The sequence below is a fragment of the Cryptomeria japonica genome, chromosome 10, assembly GCF_030272615.1.
Source record: "Cryptomeria japonica chromosome 10, Sugi_1.0, whole genome shotgun sequence".
Lineage (NCBI taxonomy): Eukaryota > Viridiplantae > Streptophyta > Pinopsida > Cupressales > Cupressaceae > Cryptomeria > Cryptomeria japonica.
The window spans coordinates 347,336,844-347,359,100 of NC_081414.1; the positions used below are offsets into that span (position 1 = coordinate 347,336,844).

A 22,257-nucleotide genomic window follows, 5' to 3' on the forward strand; every position below is an offset into this window, starting at 1 on the left:
AACTCCAATGAGTGGATTATTGACAGTGGTTGTTCTCACCACATGACTGGTGACTGGAGAAAGTTTCTGTCTCTGGAAGAGTATGATGGAGGTGTAGTCCAATTTGGTAATGATACATCTTGTATGGTAAAAGGCAAAGGGTCCATTCTTTAATTGGAAAAAGCAGTGTTGATAATGTGTATTTGGTAGAAGGTCTCAGGCATAACCTCTTGAGTGTTGCTCAGCTGAATGATAATAGACTCACTCTGGAATTCAAAGATGGAGTATGCAAAATAAAAGGAAAGAGTGGTGAACTTATGGCCACCGGTATGCAGACCAAAGGTAACTTATTTTAGTTAAATGGAAATATCATTCAATGTCTAATGGCTAAGTATGATGACAATTGGATATGGCATAGGAGACTCTGCCATGTAAATTTTGATAACATTGTGAAGGCCAATAAGATCAAGGCAGTTAGAGGATTGCCTATGCTGAACAAACAAGAGAATCTTTTATGCAGAGAATGTCAACTGGGGAAAATGTCTTCCTCAACCTTCAAAGGTAAATCTTTCACAACAGATAATTTACTTGATCTTGTGCATACTGATTTGTGTGGTCCTATGAAAACTAGGAGTGTTCAGGGAGATAGGTACTTTATGATTCTTACTAATGATTTATCAAGAATGATGTGGGTCAAATTCTTGAAGGACAAGTCTAAAGCTTTTGGAAAGTTTAAAGCCTTCAGAGCACTAGTTAAAAAGGAAAGCGGTAAGAGGATCAAATGCCTTAGAACAAATCAAGGAGGTGAGTTCACCTCTAGATAATTCAATAAGTACTGTGAAGAAAATAGCATCAAGAGGCAATTGTCTGCCCCTCGGACTCCACAGCAGAATGGCCTTGTAGAAAGAAATAACCGAACTATAGTTGAAGCACCCAGAATGATGCTGATTCAAGGGAAGGTTGCTCACACCTTTTGGAGAGAAGTGGTGAGCACCGCAGTCTACACTATGAACTGGGTACTCATCAAGAAAGGTAAGGATAAAACACCTTATGAGTATTGGACTGGTAAGACTCCTGTAGTAAGCTACTTTAGAGTGTTTGCTAGCAAATGTTATATCAAGAGGAGTGAACACCAGAGCAAGTTTGATGCAAAATGTGATGAGGGAATACTCTTAGGATATTCCACCAAGAGCAAAGCTCTCAAGTATTTTAACAATAGGACTCAAAGAATTGTCGAAAGTATCAATGTTAGAGTTGATGAAACCTCTGAGAAACCTGAGGAAACTGACAGTGAGCAAGTGGTAGATGAATCGATTGTAACCTTCTGGGAACCGGTTGCAAAACAGCCTAGTACCAGTAATAGTGCTCCTACACCGGTAGATGCTGATGCTGATGAAGATGAGGATGAAGAGGAAAAGCAAGAGGAAACAGTTAAGATCATTCCTAGGTGTGTAAAGCTGAATCATGATCCAAAGCAGATCATAGGAGATAAGGATGCAGAAATTCTTACAAGAAGAAAGGTCAGAGAAAATTCTTGCATGATCTCTGAATTTGAGCCTAAAACATTTAAAGAGGCACACAAAGATGAAGATTGGATCAAGGCTATGGAAGAGGAACTTGACTAGATAGAAAAGAATGGTACATGGTCTTTGGTACCCAGACCTGAGCACAAAAATGTTATTGGCACCAAATGGGTTTTTAGAAACAAGCTAAATGAAGATGGCACAGTGGTAAGAAACAAAGCTAGACTAGTATGTAAGGGATATGCTCAAGAAGAAGGAGAAGACTATGGAGAAACCTTTGCTCTAGTAGCTAGATTGGAAGAAGTTCGAATGCTTCTTGCATATGCAACCTTCAAGGGATTCAAAGTGTATCAGATGGATGTAAAATCTGCATTACTGAATGGAATACTTGAAGAGGAAGTGTATAGAGAGCAACCAGATGGATTTGCCCTATCAGAAGATAGTGATATGATGTGTAGGCTACATAAAGCCTTGTATGGATTGAAGAGACACCTAGAGCATGGTATGAACATTTACACTCCCATCTTGTGAAGATTGGATTTGAAAGAACCAATGAAGATAGCAATATCTATCTGAAGTCAGAAGGAGATCAGATTCTGATTAGTGAAGTATTTGTTGATGACATAATTTTTGGTGGAGATGGCAAGATGAGCCATGCATTTGCAGATGAAATGAAGAAGGAATTTGAGATGTCACTAATCAGAGAGATTAAGTTCTTCATTGGATTACATATACAACAAATGAAAGACGATATCTTTATTACTCAGTCCAAGTATGTCAAAGAGGTGTTGAAGACCTTTGGCATGGAAGACAACAAATCGGTTGGTACACCAATTGTAATTTGTCAAAAGAAGATGTCTCGGCGTTGGTGAATGAGAAGGAATACCGATCAATGATTGGTAAGTTGCACTATGTAGTACACAGTAGACCGAACATTGTACATGCAGTGGGCATTGTTGCATGTTTCCAAAAAAGTCCAAGAGAATCCCACTTGGTAGTAGTCAAGCGGATTCTTAGATATCTGAAGGGAACTATAGATTATGGATTGTGGTAATGATTTCAACCTCAAAGTGTTTACAGATGCCGATTGGGCTAGTAATGTGGATGACTGGAAGAGCACAACCAATGGTGCATTCTTTCTTGGTGGTAGACTAGTCTCATGGATGAGTAAGAAGTAGAGTTGTATCTCCCAGTCTATAGCAGAAGCAGAATATGTAGCAGCATTTATGAATTGTACTCAGACAATTTGGATGAAGCACGTACTAAGTGGTTTCAAAGTCCTTGTATCTGAACCAGTGACTATATTTTGTGACAACACAAGTGCAATTAATATTTCAAAGAATCCAGTTTTGCATGCTAGAACCAAGCACTTCAAGCTCAAGTATCATTTCTTGAGGGAGAAAGTTCAGAACAAAGAGGTTGTACTGGAACATGTTTCCAGTAAGGAGCAGTTAGCAGACATATTCACCAAGCCTCTACCGAAGGCTACATTTACCTATTTAAGAGGTGAATTAGGGGTGTTGCCCCTTCAAGAGGTGAACTAAAGGTATGTGCTCCACATCAGCCAGGTATTGCATTGTCAAATCTTTTTAGGATTGGTGTGTTGAAGGATGCTACTCCTCAGGGGGAGCAACATAGTAGATCATGGATGTTTTTGCCTTCACTTTGGCATTGTTGTCAAAGGGGGAGAAGATGTGAAGTAGAGAAGATATTTGCAGTATTGAAGACATAATATGGAAGAGATTGGGGAGAAGGTGTAGAGATATCTTTGTATATTGCCATCAATGCCAAAGGGGGAGATTGTTGGCATATGTGTAGAGTTTGATGTCATGATGATATGGTATGTTGTCATTGATGTCAATATGTTGAAGTATGAACCGGTATATTGCAGTAAGTGAACTGGCAAGTGAAGCGGTATGTTGAAGTGTGAACCCGTATGATGGAATGAACCAGTAAATGCAGAAAGGTGAACCAGTGTGTGAACCGATATATAAAAAATTGTATCAGGGTTTTCATTTAGTATGACTACCGGTTGGTAGTCTCAGCTTTAGGGTTTTCTGTTGAAGCATTCCAAGCATGTGTGATTCAACCAACGACATCCTGTGATGAGTTAGCATTGAAATGATGATAAGATCATGTTGCCACGTCAGCCTTGTGCATGTGAAGAATCTTGAGGATCTTGCATGAAGGATATTGATCCTATCTACCTCGGGAAGGTGTGAAGTCTTAGAAAATGGTGGAGAGCACGTGATGGGTTATCATCTTCCAGAAGCGGCAAGGAACGAACAATGGAGAATGTCTTGAGATTTGTTCAAGATCGTTTTACACTATGCAATGTGTTTGAACGGTCAGATTTGGACCGATTGTATTGATAAGCTAAATGTTTGGGGTTTAGGGTTTATGCCACCAACCTATCTGTTTTCTATTAGGTCGATGATGATTTGCATTGTAAAGTTGTTGGCAAATGTTATGTGTCTATCCAAGTGAAGAGATACTTGATTCTTTCCAGACCAGAGAAGTGTGTTGATACCTGCATAGTGTGATTGCAGAAGCAAAGGAACTAAAGTGGATCTACATTGGCATTGAGTGTTGTTATCATATCAGTGTTTTACCTATTGACTTCTAACCATTTCAGCAATGGGAAAATCCCTTAACCGGGTAGCTTTAACAGGCTTTCTGTAAATCCTTTAACAGGCTGACTCAAATTGACTCAAATTCATTGAGTTCTTCAAATCCTCTTGCGAGGTAACCTTTAATAGGGTTCTAACCTTTAACCGGGTATTTAGCCATCCCTTAACCAGGTGATCCCTAACAGGATCGGTTCCTAGCAAAACCTGTTGTAAAGTCCTTAACCAGACAAGGCTCCTAACAGAGCAGACTTCAAAAGAGTTCAAAGAACAACTTGTGGGTATTCATCCCCACCGTGGTTTTTCCCAGTTGGGTTTCCATGTGAAAAATAAGTGTGTCATGTGTGATGTTTTTTCATGTGATGATTAGTGTTTTCTGTTAAGTGGTAAAAGCATGTTGATCCAGTGGTCTTTTATGGTGATGTATCACTTGCTTATGCATATGGGTGAAGTGGAAATGAGTTATTAGGTTTTGTGAAGATCTAAGTGTTATCGGTTTATGTGTTTCACAGTCTCACTGTGTTTTACCGTTAATATATTGTTTTAGATCGGTGATACTGTTTACCAGTTAGTGCAGTCTTTGCAATCAAAGTGGTTTAAGGAAGTTTTTGTCTATACTGATTCACCCCCCCCTCTCAGTATCTGTTGAGTAGTTACTATTCATCATTATTCATCATTCTATTCTAGGATATATATATATATATATATATATATAATAACGTACAAAATGATTCATCATATACATTTACATATAATGCACCAACATGCTCAATATATTCTTTCGTGCCAATAATAAAAGAACAAAGGAGTCATGATGTACAATAAAGACTTTATGAATTTAGGGTCAATGACAAAGTTTGATTGTATCTTTAAATTAGAATTTTAAGGCTCAATACAAGAAGATATATCCTTTGTGATATTATCTATACCTAATGTTGTGCATAATTACTAGGACCACTTTCATTCTTTATCTGGCTTGATACTTGGGTTTGTATCTAGTGTTAAATAATTTTAGGATAATGCAAGATCTAGATTAGGTAATGGGAGGTCACCTCCTTTAGAGGAGGCTATGAGTGTGGATACTCACTTGTTTCATGGAGAGCTTTAAGGTTTAATAGGAGGGGTGAGACAACAAAAAGAAAGAGTTTTTTTAGGACCTAGTACAATGCTAAATGAAAAAAATGTGACGTGGTGGTGGACAATGACAACATGGATAACTCAATGTTTGAAGAGATGGTTTACAAGTTGTTTTTGAAGGAACCGCGCCTATATAAGATTGTTTGGTTGCAACACAAAAAAGATTAGATTTTTATTGAGGAATAATGTTGGGTGAGATGGTTTACAAGTTGGTTTTGAAGGATGAGGCATCCACACCTATATAAGATTGTTTGATTGCAACACAAAGATTAGATTTTTATATAGGAATAATGTTGGATGAGGTTTCACATTGGAGAATACTATGATGAGGTGTTCTGTAGCATTGTGCCAATGGATGTGTGTTATGTGTTCCTATGAAGAACTTTAAAATTTGATAAAGAATCAATATATGATGGAAAGGACAAGATTTATGTAATACATAAAGATGAGTAGAAATGCAAGTTGATGCCACTAAGGGAAATCAAGAGATAGTTTGATAGCAAGGTTGGAGTGTGCATTGGGGAGGAACATTATGCATGGAATCTAAATATGTGTACCATTGCAACAATAGTTAGTAACATCACAAATGCAAAAGTAGTTCCAAGGAATGGTTGAAGAGGATTACTTTCAAAAGATGGCACCAAGGATAGGGAAGGTGAACAAAAGGATGAGGAGTTGTATAGAAGGATTTGTAGTAGCTAGGAAATAGGTTGATAGATGTGAGAGTTTGGTTGAGAAAAAATGAGAACTATTACTGAATATAAGCGAAGGAACATTGCATAAATGATGATTGGTGGAATAGATCCACAATAATAGGGGAGAAATGAATGCTTAGGTGGATTGATTGAGTATACTAAAGAGGTGAAAATAATGCGTTGAATAAATTGATTAATAATAAGTGAAACCCAATAAGGTCTTAGGAGATATCTCCTACCTACTGAAGACATGCTTTGCAATAGGGATATGTCTCATGCATGTATCTTGTCATCAAGCTATGAATTGTCTCTGAAAAATGCAATGTTATGATACACAATTATGGGTTCAATTAAAAAATTACTAATCTTGATCTCTATAAAAATGCTATAGGCTCCCAGTACATCTAAATTCTAACTATATGTGCAAGGGTTTATTAGAAAGGGATGGTGATATGATAAAGCCTATATTGTGTTTAATGACCAAAAACTAATATAAAAGGAAAATACCATACATTCAAAAAGGATATATATGTATCAAATGTCAATACAAAATAAAAATTACAATCAATATTCAATAACTTATATATTTCTCTTCATCGAAAGCATCAAAGTCAACTTTTAGTTTAATTTCATTTGAACCAAAATTAGCTGGAGTGACAACACTTGAACTAGTTGTGCCATTTGTAGAAGTTGACTCGTCTATAAGAACTTAGACAAGCTATATCAATGGAGCATCTAAGTTAATATACTTAGAAATTAGATCTTAATTCCTTGTTGCTGCCTCATTATAATCATGTCTCTTATGTGAAAGGATATACAAATTGAAATGCATAAAGACCAAATTCTCAACATTTCTAATATCCAATTAATTGTTCTTATTTGAATGAATAAAAAATAATGTTTTGCAATTCCACTCAATGAAATAACTTTCAACTCATTAATTTTACATAAACATTTATAATTATTAAATATAAATATATATATAGCAGCAACAATGTGGCTTTGATAGTGTCTTCCACAGAAATATGGTTTGAGATCTTGTACTCATTCAAAATTCACTTACCAGTTTCAGGAATTCTTTACACTGTCTTTAATTTTTGTAGGGTTTTGTAGCTTGGATCTCAGTGGGTTCTTTATTGTTGTTATTAATGGATTCCACTCTACATGATGGAGATATTTTAATTCCCAAACATCCACTCGGACAGCTGTTAGAATTAATCCCCTCTACTTCCCTTTACTACTCCTCCGTAGATTTATTTTCTACACGCTGTTCATAGGTTCCATGTCTGCTCATACGTGTGAGCTGTCACTGCAAACAAGACAAATTTGAACACAATCTTGATTGTGATCTCCTCAAGATTTCCCCACATTGGAATTAATGAGATTTAATGACCTTATTTTTTACCTTTATTACTGGGCATATACGAGGGACAGTTTTATATAATGAAAAAGTGCAGACTAAAGAGTGTGCAGAAGTTTATGTAGCTGTGGCAACAGTAGGAGCAACCAACAGCAGGGGACTCTGTTTCCAGTATTATCTCTGAGCACTGAATTGAAATCAGTGTAATGAGGCAGACTATTGTATGATTTTATTTTGAAGAATATGAAAATCTAAATCATTATGCCATCTATCTTTATGTTTTATCTGTGTGTTTTCTTTTTATGGTCTGTTTTATTTCTTGTCTCCTCTGTCTCTCTCCAACAACAGCCTGCACTGGAGAAAAGGCTTATGCACTACACAACTTGCATCATATTTTACTAGTGGGGGAAGGAGACTTTTCGTTTTCTGCAGCTTTGGCCAAGGCATTTCGTTCTGCAGAAAACATCGTTGCCACCTCTCTTGACAGCAGAGGTCCAAAATCTTTTCCAAGTTTTCTACTACAGTCGTTTCCTTCAAGTTTTGGTACCTTCTCAAAATCCTTCTTGTGTTTTTTTTGCTAAGTATTTTGCTTGTGTATTTATATGTCTCCCAACAATGCAGAGGAGGTTATAAGTTCATATAATTCCGGCCAAAATAACCTTAGGAGTTTGGAGAAGCGTGGAGCAATGAAATTGCGTAGTGTTGATGCAAAAACAATGAAAAAGCATAAGATATTAAGAGAGTTGATGTTCGATAGGATTGTCTTTAACTTCCCTCATGCAGGCTTTTTTGGGAAGGAAAATGATAACAAACTTCGTAAGTTTTTTCAAATTTGAAACCTTTCTTGTCGCAATAAATATATCAATAACAGATAAAATTTTAGATGAATAAAATGAGGTTTTCTTGGATCCTCTCCTGCAACAAGTAACTAAATTTCAATTTAGAAATTTTGTAAGTTGTGAACTGTGTTCGTTGGGCAGAAAGCACCGTCATTTGTTGAAGTTGTTCTTCAAGAATGGAATGGCCATGCTTAACAACATGGGAGAAATCCATGTTACCCACAAAGAAAAAGGCCCATATGACAAGTGAAAAATCGTGGAACAAGCAGAAATATGCGGGTTGCTTTTAAAAGAATCTGCTGATTTTAACAAAGCAGATTACTCTGGCTACACTAACAGAAGAGGAGCGGGGCCTAACATTGGCGATACTTTCCATTTGGGAGAATGTCAGACTGACATGTTCATCGTAAGGCAAAATTCTTACCATGATTAGTTCCTCATTTATTTTTAATGTGTAGGCTTGCATTAATGCATTTTTGCCTCCACGCTAAATTTCTTGTTTTGCATCTCTGCCATTAATGTCTAAATGAACTCTGACGCTAGGGAATCCATGAGCACACCATGTATGTCGCATCAAATTTCTTCGGAAGGTCATTCAGAGAGCCTTAAAAGGGCTATTTTAGAGCTTAAATCTTTAAGGCAAAGCAGGAAGGCAGCGGAAACTGCAAAAGCGGAGTTGGAATCTTCATTAGATCACTTGAGGACAGTCACAATTAAAACATTGAAAGAAAACGATGAACTCGGAAGGCAAAGAGATGAAGCATTGCTAGAAAAGACATATATTGCCAAAGAATTGGATGAAGCTTTGAGATTGAAAGAAGAGGCAGCTAAGCAAAGAGATGTGACTATATTGGAGCTTGCAATTGAAAGGAAAGCCAGAAAGGATGCTGAATCTGCAAAAGCAAATATTGAGGGTTTACTTAACTACAACAAAGGCGTCAATATATGATTTTCAACTCGAGAAAATGAATCAACTAGAGAGACAAAGGGATGATGCTCTTTATCAAAAGGAAGCACCCTGCAGGGAGAAAGGATGCATTAAGGTTCACAATCAACACACATAAGTCCACATAACAAAATACAAAACTCCACCCCTAGTCTAAATTACATTAGGGTTATGATCTCACAAAAGAATTGAAGAATTTTGTAAGAGATATGACATGCATTTCCAAGGAGCATACGATATTTCTTAACATTTATGAACACTTCTTTATATCAACGAAATTCCAAATACATCCATCATTTATAAATGGTTTAAAGGCTAAACTAAAATGCAAAATCTTTATCTAAACATCGAGTGGCAGTGGTGGAGATAAAAGAATAAATGTATGTAATTAACCCTCTCAAAATCATTTTACGATAATTTATTTTCTTATATTTTTTGAAAAACAAGTACCGTACACCACTAGCATTTATAGTTTACAGGTCCAGCCACTCATTATTGTGCAATATGGCCCAAAGTACCTAGTGTGACCTGGTAAAGCAAAGAGTAAAGGAAATTCCGCTTTTTAGCTCTCCCGTACCAAGTTCCGACCCTGCTACGAAGCAATCGAAGAGAAAATGCTTTCTTTTCCCCATTCAATTCACAGATGCAGGAGCACAACAAAATCTTCACCATTAAATTGGAAGATTTCACAGTACATTAAATTCATTTCTAAGTTTAAAGAGATCTGTCAGGAAGAGACGAGCCAAAGCGAGAGGATTTCCTTTAACAAGGTAAATGGCGCGCGCAGCTTCCAGATATCCGTGCCCTTAAGTTGTGCTCTACCATTGGAGCAGCTTATGAAGGTTGAAGGAGCTGTATAAGCCGTAGCAGTGGACGGAGAGCTAACAGTTGAAAAAGGAGCGACGACGGAAAATCTGCCTCTCAGTGAAGTTGAGGGATTCTATTTTCTGCAAATTTGCTTTTCAGCGAAGTTGAGGGATTTTATTTTCTGCAAATCTGCGTTTCAGTGAAGTTTAGGGATTTTATTTTCTGCAAATTTGCTTTCCAGTGAAGTTGAGGGATTTTATTTTCTGCAAATCTGCGTTTCAGTGAAGTTTAGGGATTTTATTTTCTGTTTTGATGGGGTTTCTAACGTTTTAGCTTTTAGTTTTTATAGCCTTTTACATGATGTTTTGACCGATTATCATGCAATTGCCTGTACAAACCCTCCTTTTTCTGGGATCAATGCTGTTTATTTCCTCTGTAATACACATACTCTCACTTTTCCTTTTATTTTTTACGAGGGTCGAACCAGCCGAAGAATTTTTTTCCTTAAGAAGTAGAACTGTTTTCGGATTTAATTTGTTCATCCAGTGAAAGATTCCTGTTTGTAGTATATTACTATCCACATTTATTCGGAATTATAGAAAAAGGTGAAAGAAATATTACACCATTTTCAACGTCAATAAACAGAGTAGCTTGCATTGTTTCAGACGAAAAAAAATAGCAGCAGAGGAAAAAAAATAGTAGCAGATATCTATCTTTACAGTGGGGAAACATTTACTTAGGGAAAGTAAGTGTTTTATTATGAGTGAGATTGATTACCATACCGTTTTAAACATCATTAAACAGAGTAGTTTGCATTGTTTTAATATTAAAAAAATAGAGGCAGCTATTGTCTTTACAGTGGGGAAACATTTACAGGAGGGAAAGTATGTGTTTCATTTTGATTATTATTTAATTTTAATTTTAAATTTTGTAAAGGATTATCTAATTTTAAAATATAATTTGAAAAATTAAAATGGATGTACCAAAAAAAAAATGTCATTCTTTCACTTCAAAAAATAATGATTTATTTTTAAGGACATTAAATTTTCACAGTTCATTATAATAAACGCTAATGATTTCTAGATTTAATTCTGTAAAATTTTTGAATTTATTTTTTATTTATTTTTAATTCATAAAACACGATTATTCAGGCCATCTTTCAGCATTTATTGAGATTACAAGAAACTTACCTTCAATATATTTATTTAATCATTTCAAGTCTCACCATAAAATTAAAATCAAATCTCTATAATAAAAATTTAATATTGTTATCAATTCTACCTATCTCTTTGATATTGTTAAAAATTTAATTATTTTTTAAAATTAAATAGTCTTATCTTTAAATACACTCTAGATATTTTTTTCTCCATAGATTTTAAAATACAATTCTGTAAAATATATGCACTTATAATTGTTAGTAATATACAGTCTTAAACAATTTAAATTTTTTAATAATTAAATTTATGTAAATTTTGGGGACATAGACGGAAGGCAATGACCAAGAAATTATAGAGTAATATAATTTTTTTTAATTTGACTCACAAAAATCTTTTTGTTTATGGACAGGCTTTAAATGTTTCGTATTTGATAAACTCAGCGGGAATGTATATAGGTGCAGTGAAATTTTATCCAATCTCTAGTGGATATATAATAAAACATTAGTTCCAAGGAGATCAGGTGAGCATTCAATTGCTTATCATTTTTGTTTCGTTCTTTGTTTAGTTGCATTGAAATAAATTTTACTTTTTATGGTTATATATCATGTCAAGAAGTTTTCCTATTTAGTTTTGTATTGGAATTAAATATATTGTTAAATCTTTTTAAAAAGTTAATAGGATAATATTGTTAGTATTATTTTCAAGAATGCGTTTTTTAATTTATAGTTAATAATTTATTATGTTTAGAAGTATAATTACAATTATAATTTAAGAGAATTGTAATGAAAGGAATGTATTTATTTATTTTTTTTTAATATTTATATAAAAAATTTGAATATAAATTTGTGATAAAAAATTCAAATTTCTATTTTAAAAAGTATATATAGAAAAATATATATGATATTCAAATTTCTATTTTAAAAAGTATATATAGAAAAAATATATATGATATTTAAATATTTAAATTATCTTTTACATTATATTGTATATAAAAATTTAAAATAATAAATATAGATAGAGAGGGGAGATGCAGCATGACTTTGAGAATCTTAGTTTTTGCTTTCATGGACTTGGTCTTATCATACCACTTTCCTTCCTTTCAAGAAGATTTTTATAGCCTCCCACATGTGATAGCCCTGTAGACGTAGATTGGTTCCTCCCACTAGCGGAGGTGTGCGAAGATAGGCTCAAGCTAACAACAAGATATTGCAACTCCTTTTCTAGGTTTTCTCATTCTTGAGTAGTGTAAGCCTATTTACCGGCTTCAAGTCTTGATGACTCAATTGCAGATGTTGAGAGCACTAGCTTTGGGGTTTTTGAAAATGACACCACAAAGCAAGAAACCTAAAAAGTTTGTATGGCAGGGCATGGAAGAGCTCTACTAATACTATTGATGTGATTTACTCATTCTCAAGTTTGATAGGGCATGCAAATGGATTAAGCATTTCACATTAGTAGATTATTTTGTGGGATGGATTCCATAAAAAAGAATGCTTTGTAGTTGGGTTAGTATTTCTTGGGTTTCTCATAATGTTTGTTTAGACATTATTCAAAATCTCTTCAAGTTTTTCTTTCTTTGTTTATTTTGATAAGGCCAACCATGTGGATGCTATCCTTAAGCGTGAGATTTTATATGTCCATAGCTCGTAGCTCTTTACTTTTCTTTTCCTTGTTGACTTAGAATTTTTATTGATTTGGAGCAACGAAAATTTAACATATAGTGTGGTTTGAGTTTTAGGGATTTTCTTTCCTTGTTGAACTTTCTTGGATCATATCACTTATTCTTTATGAAGAGTTGTTTACATTGAACCAAGAGTTGTTTACGTTCAGCACAACAAATCTTATTGTAGCTATCCTAGAATATGTTTGTGTTGAGGTATAAATCAATCCAAATACCTTAAGAAGTTATCAATATTCAAAAAGTAATATGAATTATAATCAAAGATGTTTGTATATCAATTTATCCAACACTTACTTTAGGTGTCCATTCTTTGAACATAAGATAAGGCATTGTCTATGTTGGGACTCAATTTTGTAGTGTCAAATTTTGCTTGAGTTTGTTCCCTTTTGAGTGTCTTGACGTTTTTTTGGCTCACCATTCAGAATTGATTTGTTTGTGTGGATCCTCAGTTGTTAAAATTGCCCGAGTGTTTTCATGTGCTAATAACTACAAAAGCTCTAAAATCATAAGTGTTGGTCATTTTTTTGGTAAATTCTCTAAGTGGTGGGTGGTTATTAGATTTTTGAACTTTCTCACGTAAGTATGCCATTTCGCCCAAGTTTGATTTTTCTTTGTTTCTATCAACTTGTCGAACTTTCTCTTCCTACTATACCTTTATTACTCATTTTGACCTCTTTGACCTTTAAGTTTTAACATTAAAAAATTGTCTATCTTTCAAATTGGAGTTTTAGACCATCCCATACCTAAGTACCTTTCCATCTCATCCCCAACTTCCTAATTCTCGGTCCTCTAAAAGTTTTTTATGTATACTTGTTACATTTTTTAACTTTCCCTTACCTATCATGCCTTCTTCGACCCTCCGACTCTCAAATATTCTTCTAAGTACTTCTTTGGAGTCAAAGTTTCAGTCTTTCCTCTCCTTAGGTACTTGTTATAAGTTATGCTCAACTCTTGACCATTGAGATTTCAATACTTTCTTGCCTTTTTGGATTTGCTTTTTTAGACTTCTTCATTTTGCATATCATAATGAAGAGTTCCTTGTCACCCTATTTCTCAATGCCCCAACCAAAGGCATAAAGTATGATGTATTGTTATGGTGTTTTAAGGTATGTATGTTCATGACTTAGTAGTGTTACTGTTAATCAAGGAATTATTTTAAGTTATTCTAAATTCCAAATATTTAGAGAATCATGTTTAGTACATTTGTACCTTATCATTGTGTATGAAGCATTAAAATGAATCGTTGTAATGGATTATAAGAATATTGTCATCTTCATCTGCAGATGTAGGATCAAGGTGTATTATTAGCTATAGAAGTCATATGGAACTAGCTGATCTTGGTCTGGTGACAACTATAGGGGTCAAGTGTACATTTGGGTATAGTTGCTATTTTTTATAGTCATGTGACAATATAATTAATTCAATTACCTTTTAAGGTATACCTTTGGAAATACCCTACTAGGTTTTAAACTAAGCACCTTGAAGTCTAAAAGAGATTATCCACTCTTGTTCATAGTCCTTAAACCATCCACAATTTGTTGATGAACATTGTTTTACTTTGTGATTAGTATGGAAATGAGATCCTAGCCTATGGATGCAAACTAAGATCTTAGATCTCCATAGGATATCATTAGGAATAATAATAAGGTTCAGTTACAATCCTAATAGGGGAGCTAAATACTTGGGCTTATGTTCTTTTTTGATATGTAATAGATTTGAGATTTTGAAGTGTGTGTCTAAAATCTAGGTTTTAATGATAAGAAAATAGTAACTTCCAACAATAATAGTAAATTATAGAACAAAAAACCAACACAGTAAGCCAGATCTCAAAAAAAGACATAAAAAGGAACTTGTAATTGCAAGTTGAGCTTGAAAGTACCAGATTAGTGTGCTAGGTGCCTTAGCAACAAAAAGGTGAAGATTTTCTATCAAGAGGTCTTATAGGTTTCTCTCTTTGAAATTCAATTGAAAACAGTTGGACATGTGTGCTGGGCGCCCTAGTCCAGGGGTATTGGTAACTTTATAAGAGATCATTCTGAAGATAAAATAAGAATTGCCAAAAACTTAGAATTCGTTACATGCTTTTCAAATTCCCCCACAGAAAATTTCGCCAGGTATATTTAGCACTTAAGATTTGGACATCTACTTTTGTCATGTAGCAATAACAATCCTACAATCTTGTGCAATCAAGGCTAAAAGCATTGCCCTTAAATATTTGAACGAAGTAAGAAATTTTCAAGTCAGAAGATCAATATTGTCTACGGATGAAGAACTGCATCTTGTTTTTCACAAGAGTGCATTTAAGGGTTCTCGAATGCATCTAATTTCAAGTGTGGCTTTCATAATGTCTTTCACAGAAATGTTGTTTGAGATCTTAAACTCATCCAAAGTTAGCTTTCAGGACTTCTTCTTTACTCTGTTTTAAATTTTGACAGGGGCTTGTAGCTTGGATCTTTGTGGATTCTTCCTTGTAATTATAAATGGGTTCCAATCTACATGATGGAGATATTTTAATTTCCAAACATCCACTCGGACAGCCTGCTCTGGAGAAAAGGATTATGCACTACTCCAACTACCATCATATTTTATTAGTGGGGGAAGGAGATTTTTCATTTTCTTCGGCTTTGGCCAAAGCATTTGGTTCTGCAGAAAACATCGTTGCCACCTCTCTTGACAGCAGAGGTTCAAAATCTTTCTTTCAATTTTTCTACTGGCAGTTTTTTTTCAAGTTTTACCAATTATCAAAATTCTTCCCGTGTATTTGCAAAGTATTCTGCTTGTGTATTTATGTCTCCCAACGATGCAGAGGAGGTCATAAGTTCATATAATTACGGCCAAAATAACCTTCGGAGTTTGGAGAAGCGTAGAGCAATGACATTGCATAGTGTTGATGCAAAAACAATGAAAAAGCATGAGATATTAAGAGAGATGTTGTTCGATAGGATTGTCTTTAACTTCCCTCATGCAGGCTTCTTTGGGAAGGAAAATGATAACAAACTTATCAAGTAAGTTTTTTCAATTTTGAAACATTTCCTGGGGATATAAATATATCGGTAACAGATAAAATTCTAGATAAATAAAATGATGTTTTAGAAATTTTATAAATATGAACTGTGTTTGTTGGGCAGAAAGCACCGTCATTTGTTGAAGATGTTCTTCAAGAATGGAATGGCTATGCTTAACAACATGGGAGAAATCCATGTTACCCACAAAGAAAAAGATCCATATGACAAGTGGAAACTTGTGGAACAAGCAGAAACATGCGGTTTGCTTTTTAAAGAATCCGTTGACTTTAACAAAGCAGAATACCCTGGCTACACTAATAGAAGAGGAGCGGGGCCTAAGATTGGCAATACTTTCCATTTGGGAGAATGTCGGACTTACATGTTCATCGTAAGGTAAAATTATTACCATGCTTAGCTCATTATTTCTTTTTTGGTGTGTAGGCTTGCATTAATGCATTTTTTCTTCCATGCTAAATTTCTCGTTTTGCATCTCCGCCATTAATGACTAAATGAATTCTGACGCTAGGGAATCCATGACCACACCATGTATGTCACTTAAAATTTCTTCGGAAGGTCATCCAGAGAGCCTTAAAACGGCTTTTTTGGAGCTTGAAACAGAAAGACGAAACAGGAAGGCAGCGGAAACTGCAAAAGCGGAGTTGGAATCTTCACTAGATCACTTGAGGACAGTCACAATTAAAACATTGAAAGAAAACGATGAACTCGCAAGGCAAAGAGATGAAGCATTGCGAGAAAAGACAAGTATTACCAAAGAATTGGATGAAGCTTTGAGATTGAAAGAAGATGCAGCTAATCAAAGAGATGCGACTATTTTGGAGCTTGGAATTGAAAGGAAAGCCAGAAAGGATGCTGAATCTGCAAAAGCAAATATTGAGGGTTCACTTAACTACAACAAAGAGTCAGTATATGACTTTCAAATCAAGAAAATCAATCAACTAGAGAGACAAAGAGATGATGCTCTTTATCAAAAGGAAGCAGCCTGCAGGGAAAAGGAAAAGATTGCCAGACAACTAAATGAGGCCTCGAGATTAAAAGGAGAAGCAATTTATGAAAAAGAAAAGATTTTGAGGGAATGCAATGACCTTGCCAACCAAAAGGATGAAATTGTTTATTGGGCTATTGTTGCGTTCTGTGGCTTGGGTCTTTGCAAAATTGTTTCTTCAATGTACAGTCGGAAGAAGTAAGCATAAAAGAATAAGTTGTTCTAATAACGAAGACTTCACAAACAATGCAGTTTCTGTTTATTGATCTTATAACTATTAACTTCAGCAACTCGGGTTATTTGCCAATGACATATTCTTAGTTAAAGATCACTGGATTTTTAAGTTTCAGCTTAACTGTAATAGCTTATGTGAAATATATGAGAAATTTACCTAGTAAATTCAGAATTCGGCACCTTTTTATTTGATTCTTGCCATATAGATTACTCCTTGTATCAGAAAAGTCCTCCTGCCTAATGTGTGTTTGTGTTGAATTTCTTACCTTTCATGCTAATCGATGAGTTGAGCTTGAAGGGGACTGAAAAACAGTTAGGAACAATGAAGCGAGGAGAGGGATAGTTGAATTTACTGTTCAGTATTTGATTTATACAAAATGTATAAAATTATGTCATTCTCTATAACCAGACAATGTTTTTAACTCCCATTTGGTGACGATAAGGACTAAATTACCAGTTCAAATCTGGGTTGAGAAAATATTCTTACATATGCCCAGCTTATCAGATGTCAGCTGGTCATGGTGGCTAAAAGATTACACCCAATTGTAAGAGGAATTTCAGATCCACAAAGGCTCATAGAGTTACCCGGGACTATCCTGCTACAGGATGTGCATGCCCACTACCCAGCAATGAGCCATTAGAGATTATCACTTATTTTCAGAATTTTCACTTTCATTTAATAAATATTTTTTTATTTGTATTTTTTGATTTGATAAATTAGTGCAATTTTGATTTAGATGAGTTTTCCTCACAAAAATATATATTTTTTTCAATTCAAGATTAAATAATTTAAATGTAAATCTTGGCTGTCTTTTTACTAAAACTATTTGTATTGCTTATGGACTAAAATTTTTCATTATTATATTTTTTTTGAATAATTATTCTATTTGTCAATTCAAATATGTACTTTCGATTGAAATCAATCTATGAGCTACCTAGTAATATGTATCAACTAGTATTATTTTCTTAAGACTAACCACTCTCATCTTCTTCTTTCAAGGGGTACTAATGGAGGTCTTAATCCACTTTTCATTAACCTTTAAGCATTTTCTCTACCATCATGTACAATTTTTCTGCCAAATTGCCATGTTTTGTCCAATAAAATGTGACAAATATCTTAAGGCAGGATGCCATAGAAAGCTTCATTTTCGTATCCTCTGATCATAAAATTTAAGACATTATTTACTAACTAGAATTTTATTGTCTTTTTGTAACTAAGATACTCTATATGCATTAGGATGCTCTAACCTTCTCAATTTTTTTTAACCATTTCATTATAAAGTAAAATATTCATGCTACTGCTATTAATGATTACCTTACAACATTTACCTCTTGATTTACATATGGTTCTAAACAAGATTATTGTATTCATAGGTCCATATTGATCTCTTAATAAGTTTCTTGAAATCAATAATGTCTCACTCTGCCACATTCATCTTTTCATGCAGTGATATCTCTTCATCAACTTTTAGTGCTCTTGTAGTTTTCTCAAGTCTTCTTTCATAACGTGTGTGTTGAAAAGAAGAATGAGATCAATGAGTGGGTATGACAAATGAAAATAAACCCAAGAAATTTACTCATGAAGATTAGAAAGAGGTGGAAAAAAAGGCATGAGATTCTATCATAATGTGTCTTTAAGATTTTGTTTTCTTAAATGTATCAAAACAAAAGACTGCATAAACAAACTGGAACTAAATTGGTGAGATCTATCAAGCCAAATTTTGGTAAACAAACTTTACTTGAAATAAAAAGTATTTTCACATATTCTAGAACAAGAAAAGTGAAGAAAATTTGGCAAATTCCCAAGAGGAAGATATAAAGGTAAAGATAGAGAAGTATATATAATGGTGAGCTTGAAGGAAAGGATTATAGTGGAAGTCACTCCAAAAACGTATTAATAAGGTCTCTTAAAATCATACCTAAAGCCTTGGAGTCTTCAATAGCCTTCATTACCTTCTTACCAATGAAGTTTCAACATTTCTGAAAGAATGCAATAGGAAACCCATCTAGGCTAGGGGCTTTATCAAGATGAAATTGGAAGAATGCTGCCCTAGTTTTCTCCTTTGAGAAGTTTGCCTTAACTTCATTTTGTTTTGTTCCTCTGTAATTAACTTGGGAATGTTCCCTTGGATGCTCCTTTGAGCGAACAAGTTTGATTCATTCCACTTATTGATTTATACTATAGTAGTTTAATTTTTATTATAATAACATCCATATCCTCTAATGTTGACTCATCGTCCAGCCTAATTTTGGAAATTCTATTAATAGATCTATGGGCTTTAGTGCTAAAATAATTTTGATATTTTATCCTTTTCCTTGATCCAAGCTTCTCTTGATTTGTGCTTCCAAAAGGTTTCTTCCATTGCTAATATTTCCTCATACTCCCTAATCAAACTTTTTTCTTGTATGAATCACTCCTGGTACATAACTTGTGTCAAAACATCCTTATTGAGCTCCTCCAAATTAGCTTCAATGGACTTTTTGGTTTCAAAAATGTTCTTGAAATGAAGTTGATTCTAATCCTTCAAATATTGTTTAATTACTTTCAACTTGGTTACTATCTTGAACATTGTCGATCCATTCACCTGCACACCTCTCCAACTTTCAACCATAACAAAAAAGTCTTGATGATTGAACCACATGTTTTCAAATTTAAAGGGGCATTTGATTGGTCATTTATCCTCTATAATGAATAGATAAATTGGATAATGATCTGATCCTGACCAAGGAAGGATCTTGCTTTCCAACCTAAAAGTGAAAGCTCCCAAACGTCCCTTCTAGAAAAACCTGTCTAATTTTTTTGCAATAGTACCAAAACCACTTCACCTATTCATCCATGCATATATACCATTATTAAAGCTAATCTCCATTAGTTGATTTCTTTCTAGTAAATCTTCAAAGTCTATTTGAGACTAGATTTTTTGATTAAGTTAAGTGGAGAAGGCCCCCAACCCATTACACATCAAAATAAAAAATCATCCATCATAAAACAATAACCAGGGATTGGAGAGAAAGCCCACAAAAAAATGTAGAGTTTAATCAAGTCTATATAGCATGAGGATAAACATAATAGTTCCAAAAAATCAAACTAAGAATAGCTAAGATGAAAGACAACAAAAAGAAAATAGTTGAAGGCATTAAGATATAGCCCCAGCTATCCAAGATATCATTCAACTTCTCCTCCCAAGGGAGTAAGTTGCTGCTCATCTTTCCCTTAGTTCGTCTGTCATATATCAGAGTAGGGGTTTTTCCTTTCTTTTTTTTCTTCTCGATCTTCTTTATCATGGTTGTGACCTCCATCACACTTTTGTGCATCAAGCTTCTATTGATTTTGATGAGGTTCTCAATGCCACCCTCTAGCCATTTGATCTAGTCTTTGTTTATTTTATAGCCTAAACAATTATGTGATGTTTGTTGGGAAAATGGTGTCTCAACCTTGCTTTTGCATGAGGTTACTATTTATAGTAAGTTTTTGTTTGAGCATTAAATGGTGTGAAATTCTCCCTAAAGCTTTGGATTGGCTAGATAAGCATGCTGAAAATTTTTCGTCACTAGATCATAGCTAGTTTTGAATAAATTAAAGTTTTCGGTTTTGAAGGGTGTGATGAAAGATTTAAATTTAATTTTGAGGACTTTAGACCCTCCAAAATTCCTTGAAAAGTGGGCATATCATGTAGTAGGCTATGGGGTGATAGAGCACTTTGCTAGCTTTTCGATGCTTCAAATAGTTTGTCAATCAAACACACGGTTCACAAGTTATAGCCTCCAAAAGTTTGGACTCCTGAAATAGGAAATATAAAATGCATCGAATACATAAATGAGTTGTAAAAGGGAGGAACACGTGTTGATGTGTATTTTGACACGTCATAGGGTATCTAGATTGGAGATAAGGTTGGCTCCACTTTATTGGGTGGTTTTAGCCCATGGCTTTGTAATACTATTTGACGGTTTCTTGTATTGTATCTCCTATATATAAGGTGCATCAGATAGATGTTGTGTGTAAGAATCTTATGGCTATTGAGTTACCTCTGAATGTCTGATTAGTGGTACTCATATGAAGAGCTTGTTCTACAAGTATATTGTAATTTATTATTGATTGCTGAATAATATATTGAGCTTCTTTTGGAGTGTGACATTTTTCTCCTGAAAGGGTTTTCCCCACGTAAATCACTATGTTGTGGTATGCATGATATTATGTTTATTTCTATTAAGTTTATATAACTATTATAATGATCTGTAAAAGGTTTTGCATTAACCTCCTCTCAAGGTTAGTGTAGGAAGTTGTTCCGCTACTTAACTTCCTTACAAGTGGTATTAGAGCCTGATCACCTTTGGTTTCAGTTGTGGGTTGTTGGGTTTTTGGAACTAATCTAGTTTTGAGTACAAGCTTGTGCAGAAGATACTTTTTCGATCTTGTTACAGGAATTTTCAGATGACAAGTTTGCTAGGGAGAATAGAGGTGGATAAATTTTCTAGAAGTAATTTTGAGATGTGGAAGTTGAAGATGGAGGATCTCCTAATAGATCGAGATCTATGGGATGTTGTTGATACGAATGTCTCAAGACCCTTAGATCTTATTGTGGTTGTTCAATATGATGTTATGGACCATAAAGCCAAGGGTCTAATAAGATTGTGCTTGACAGACTCTGTTCTGATCAATGTCCACAAAGAGAATATTGAAAAGAAGTTATGGACTAAGCTTGGTGAAACGTACCAAGCGAAATATTTATTGAATCAAATTTTCTTGAGCAAGAAATTTGTATTCCTTGAGAATGGAAGAGGGTGGACAGATTACATACCACCTGGAAGAATTTAATATGTTGGTGGTTCAATTGGTATCTATTGGCGTTAAGATGGATGAGGAGGAGAAATGTCAGATCTTCCTTTATTATTTTTCTGATTCGTGGGATTCTCTTATTATGGATGCAGCGTCCTAATTTTGACCGCATTTGGGGCCCTCACTTTAGGGTTCTCATCCTCACACTTTATTTGGACCTATTTATTCCTTTTCCATGTAATAAATGCCATACTTTCATCTTTTAGCTTGTTAGGACCCCTTAACCTTGTCCCAATTTGGGGTAGGACCAGGGCATGGCACCTTGGTCCTCATTGGGACCATGGCACCACGCCATGATCCTCCCTAATTGGGGCCTAATTTGGACCCTTGGCCCTATCCAAAATTTGGGTGAGAAAATCTTCCTCTGTGTCGACCTATGTCAGAAAATTAATATTTTTGATGACAGACAAGTATATAAGGAGGTCTC

At 34.6% G+C, this 22,257-nt stretch overlaps 1 protein-coding gene across 2 annotated transcripts; it reads left to right on the plus strand.

Annotated features, from left to right (window-relative positions):
• Positions 1-9,612: 9,612 nt before the first annotated feature.
• Positions 9,613-17,167, plus strand: LOC131030310 (uncharacterized). 2 transcript variants are annotated; one of them, XM_057961037.2, is made up of 6 exons: positions 9,613-10,076; positions 11,480-11,590; positions 15,187-15,433; positions 15,558-15,756; positions 15,880-16,149; positions 16,283-17,167. In XM_057961037.2, exons 3-6 carry the CDS (start codon positions 15,232-15,234, stop codon positions 16,959-16,961), a joined length of 1,350 nt encoding a protein of 449 aa, XP_057817020.1. In that variant the 5' UTR covers positions 9,613-10,076; positions 11,480-11,590; positions 15,187-15,231; the 3' UTR covers positions 16,962-17,167. The 2 variants fall into 2 exon arrangements, with proteins under 2 accessions (XP_057817020.1, XP_057817019.1); XM_057961036.2 differs by having other exon boundaries at positions 9,614-10,035.
• The last annotated feature ends 5,090 nt before the right edge of the window (positions 17,168-22,257 follow it).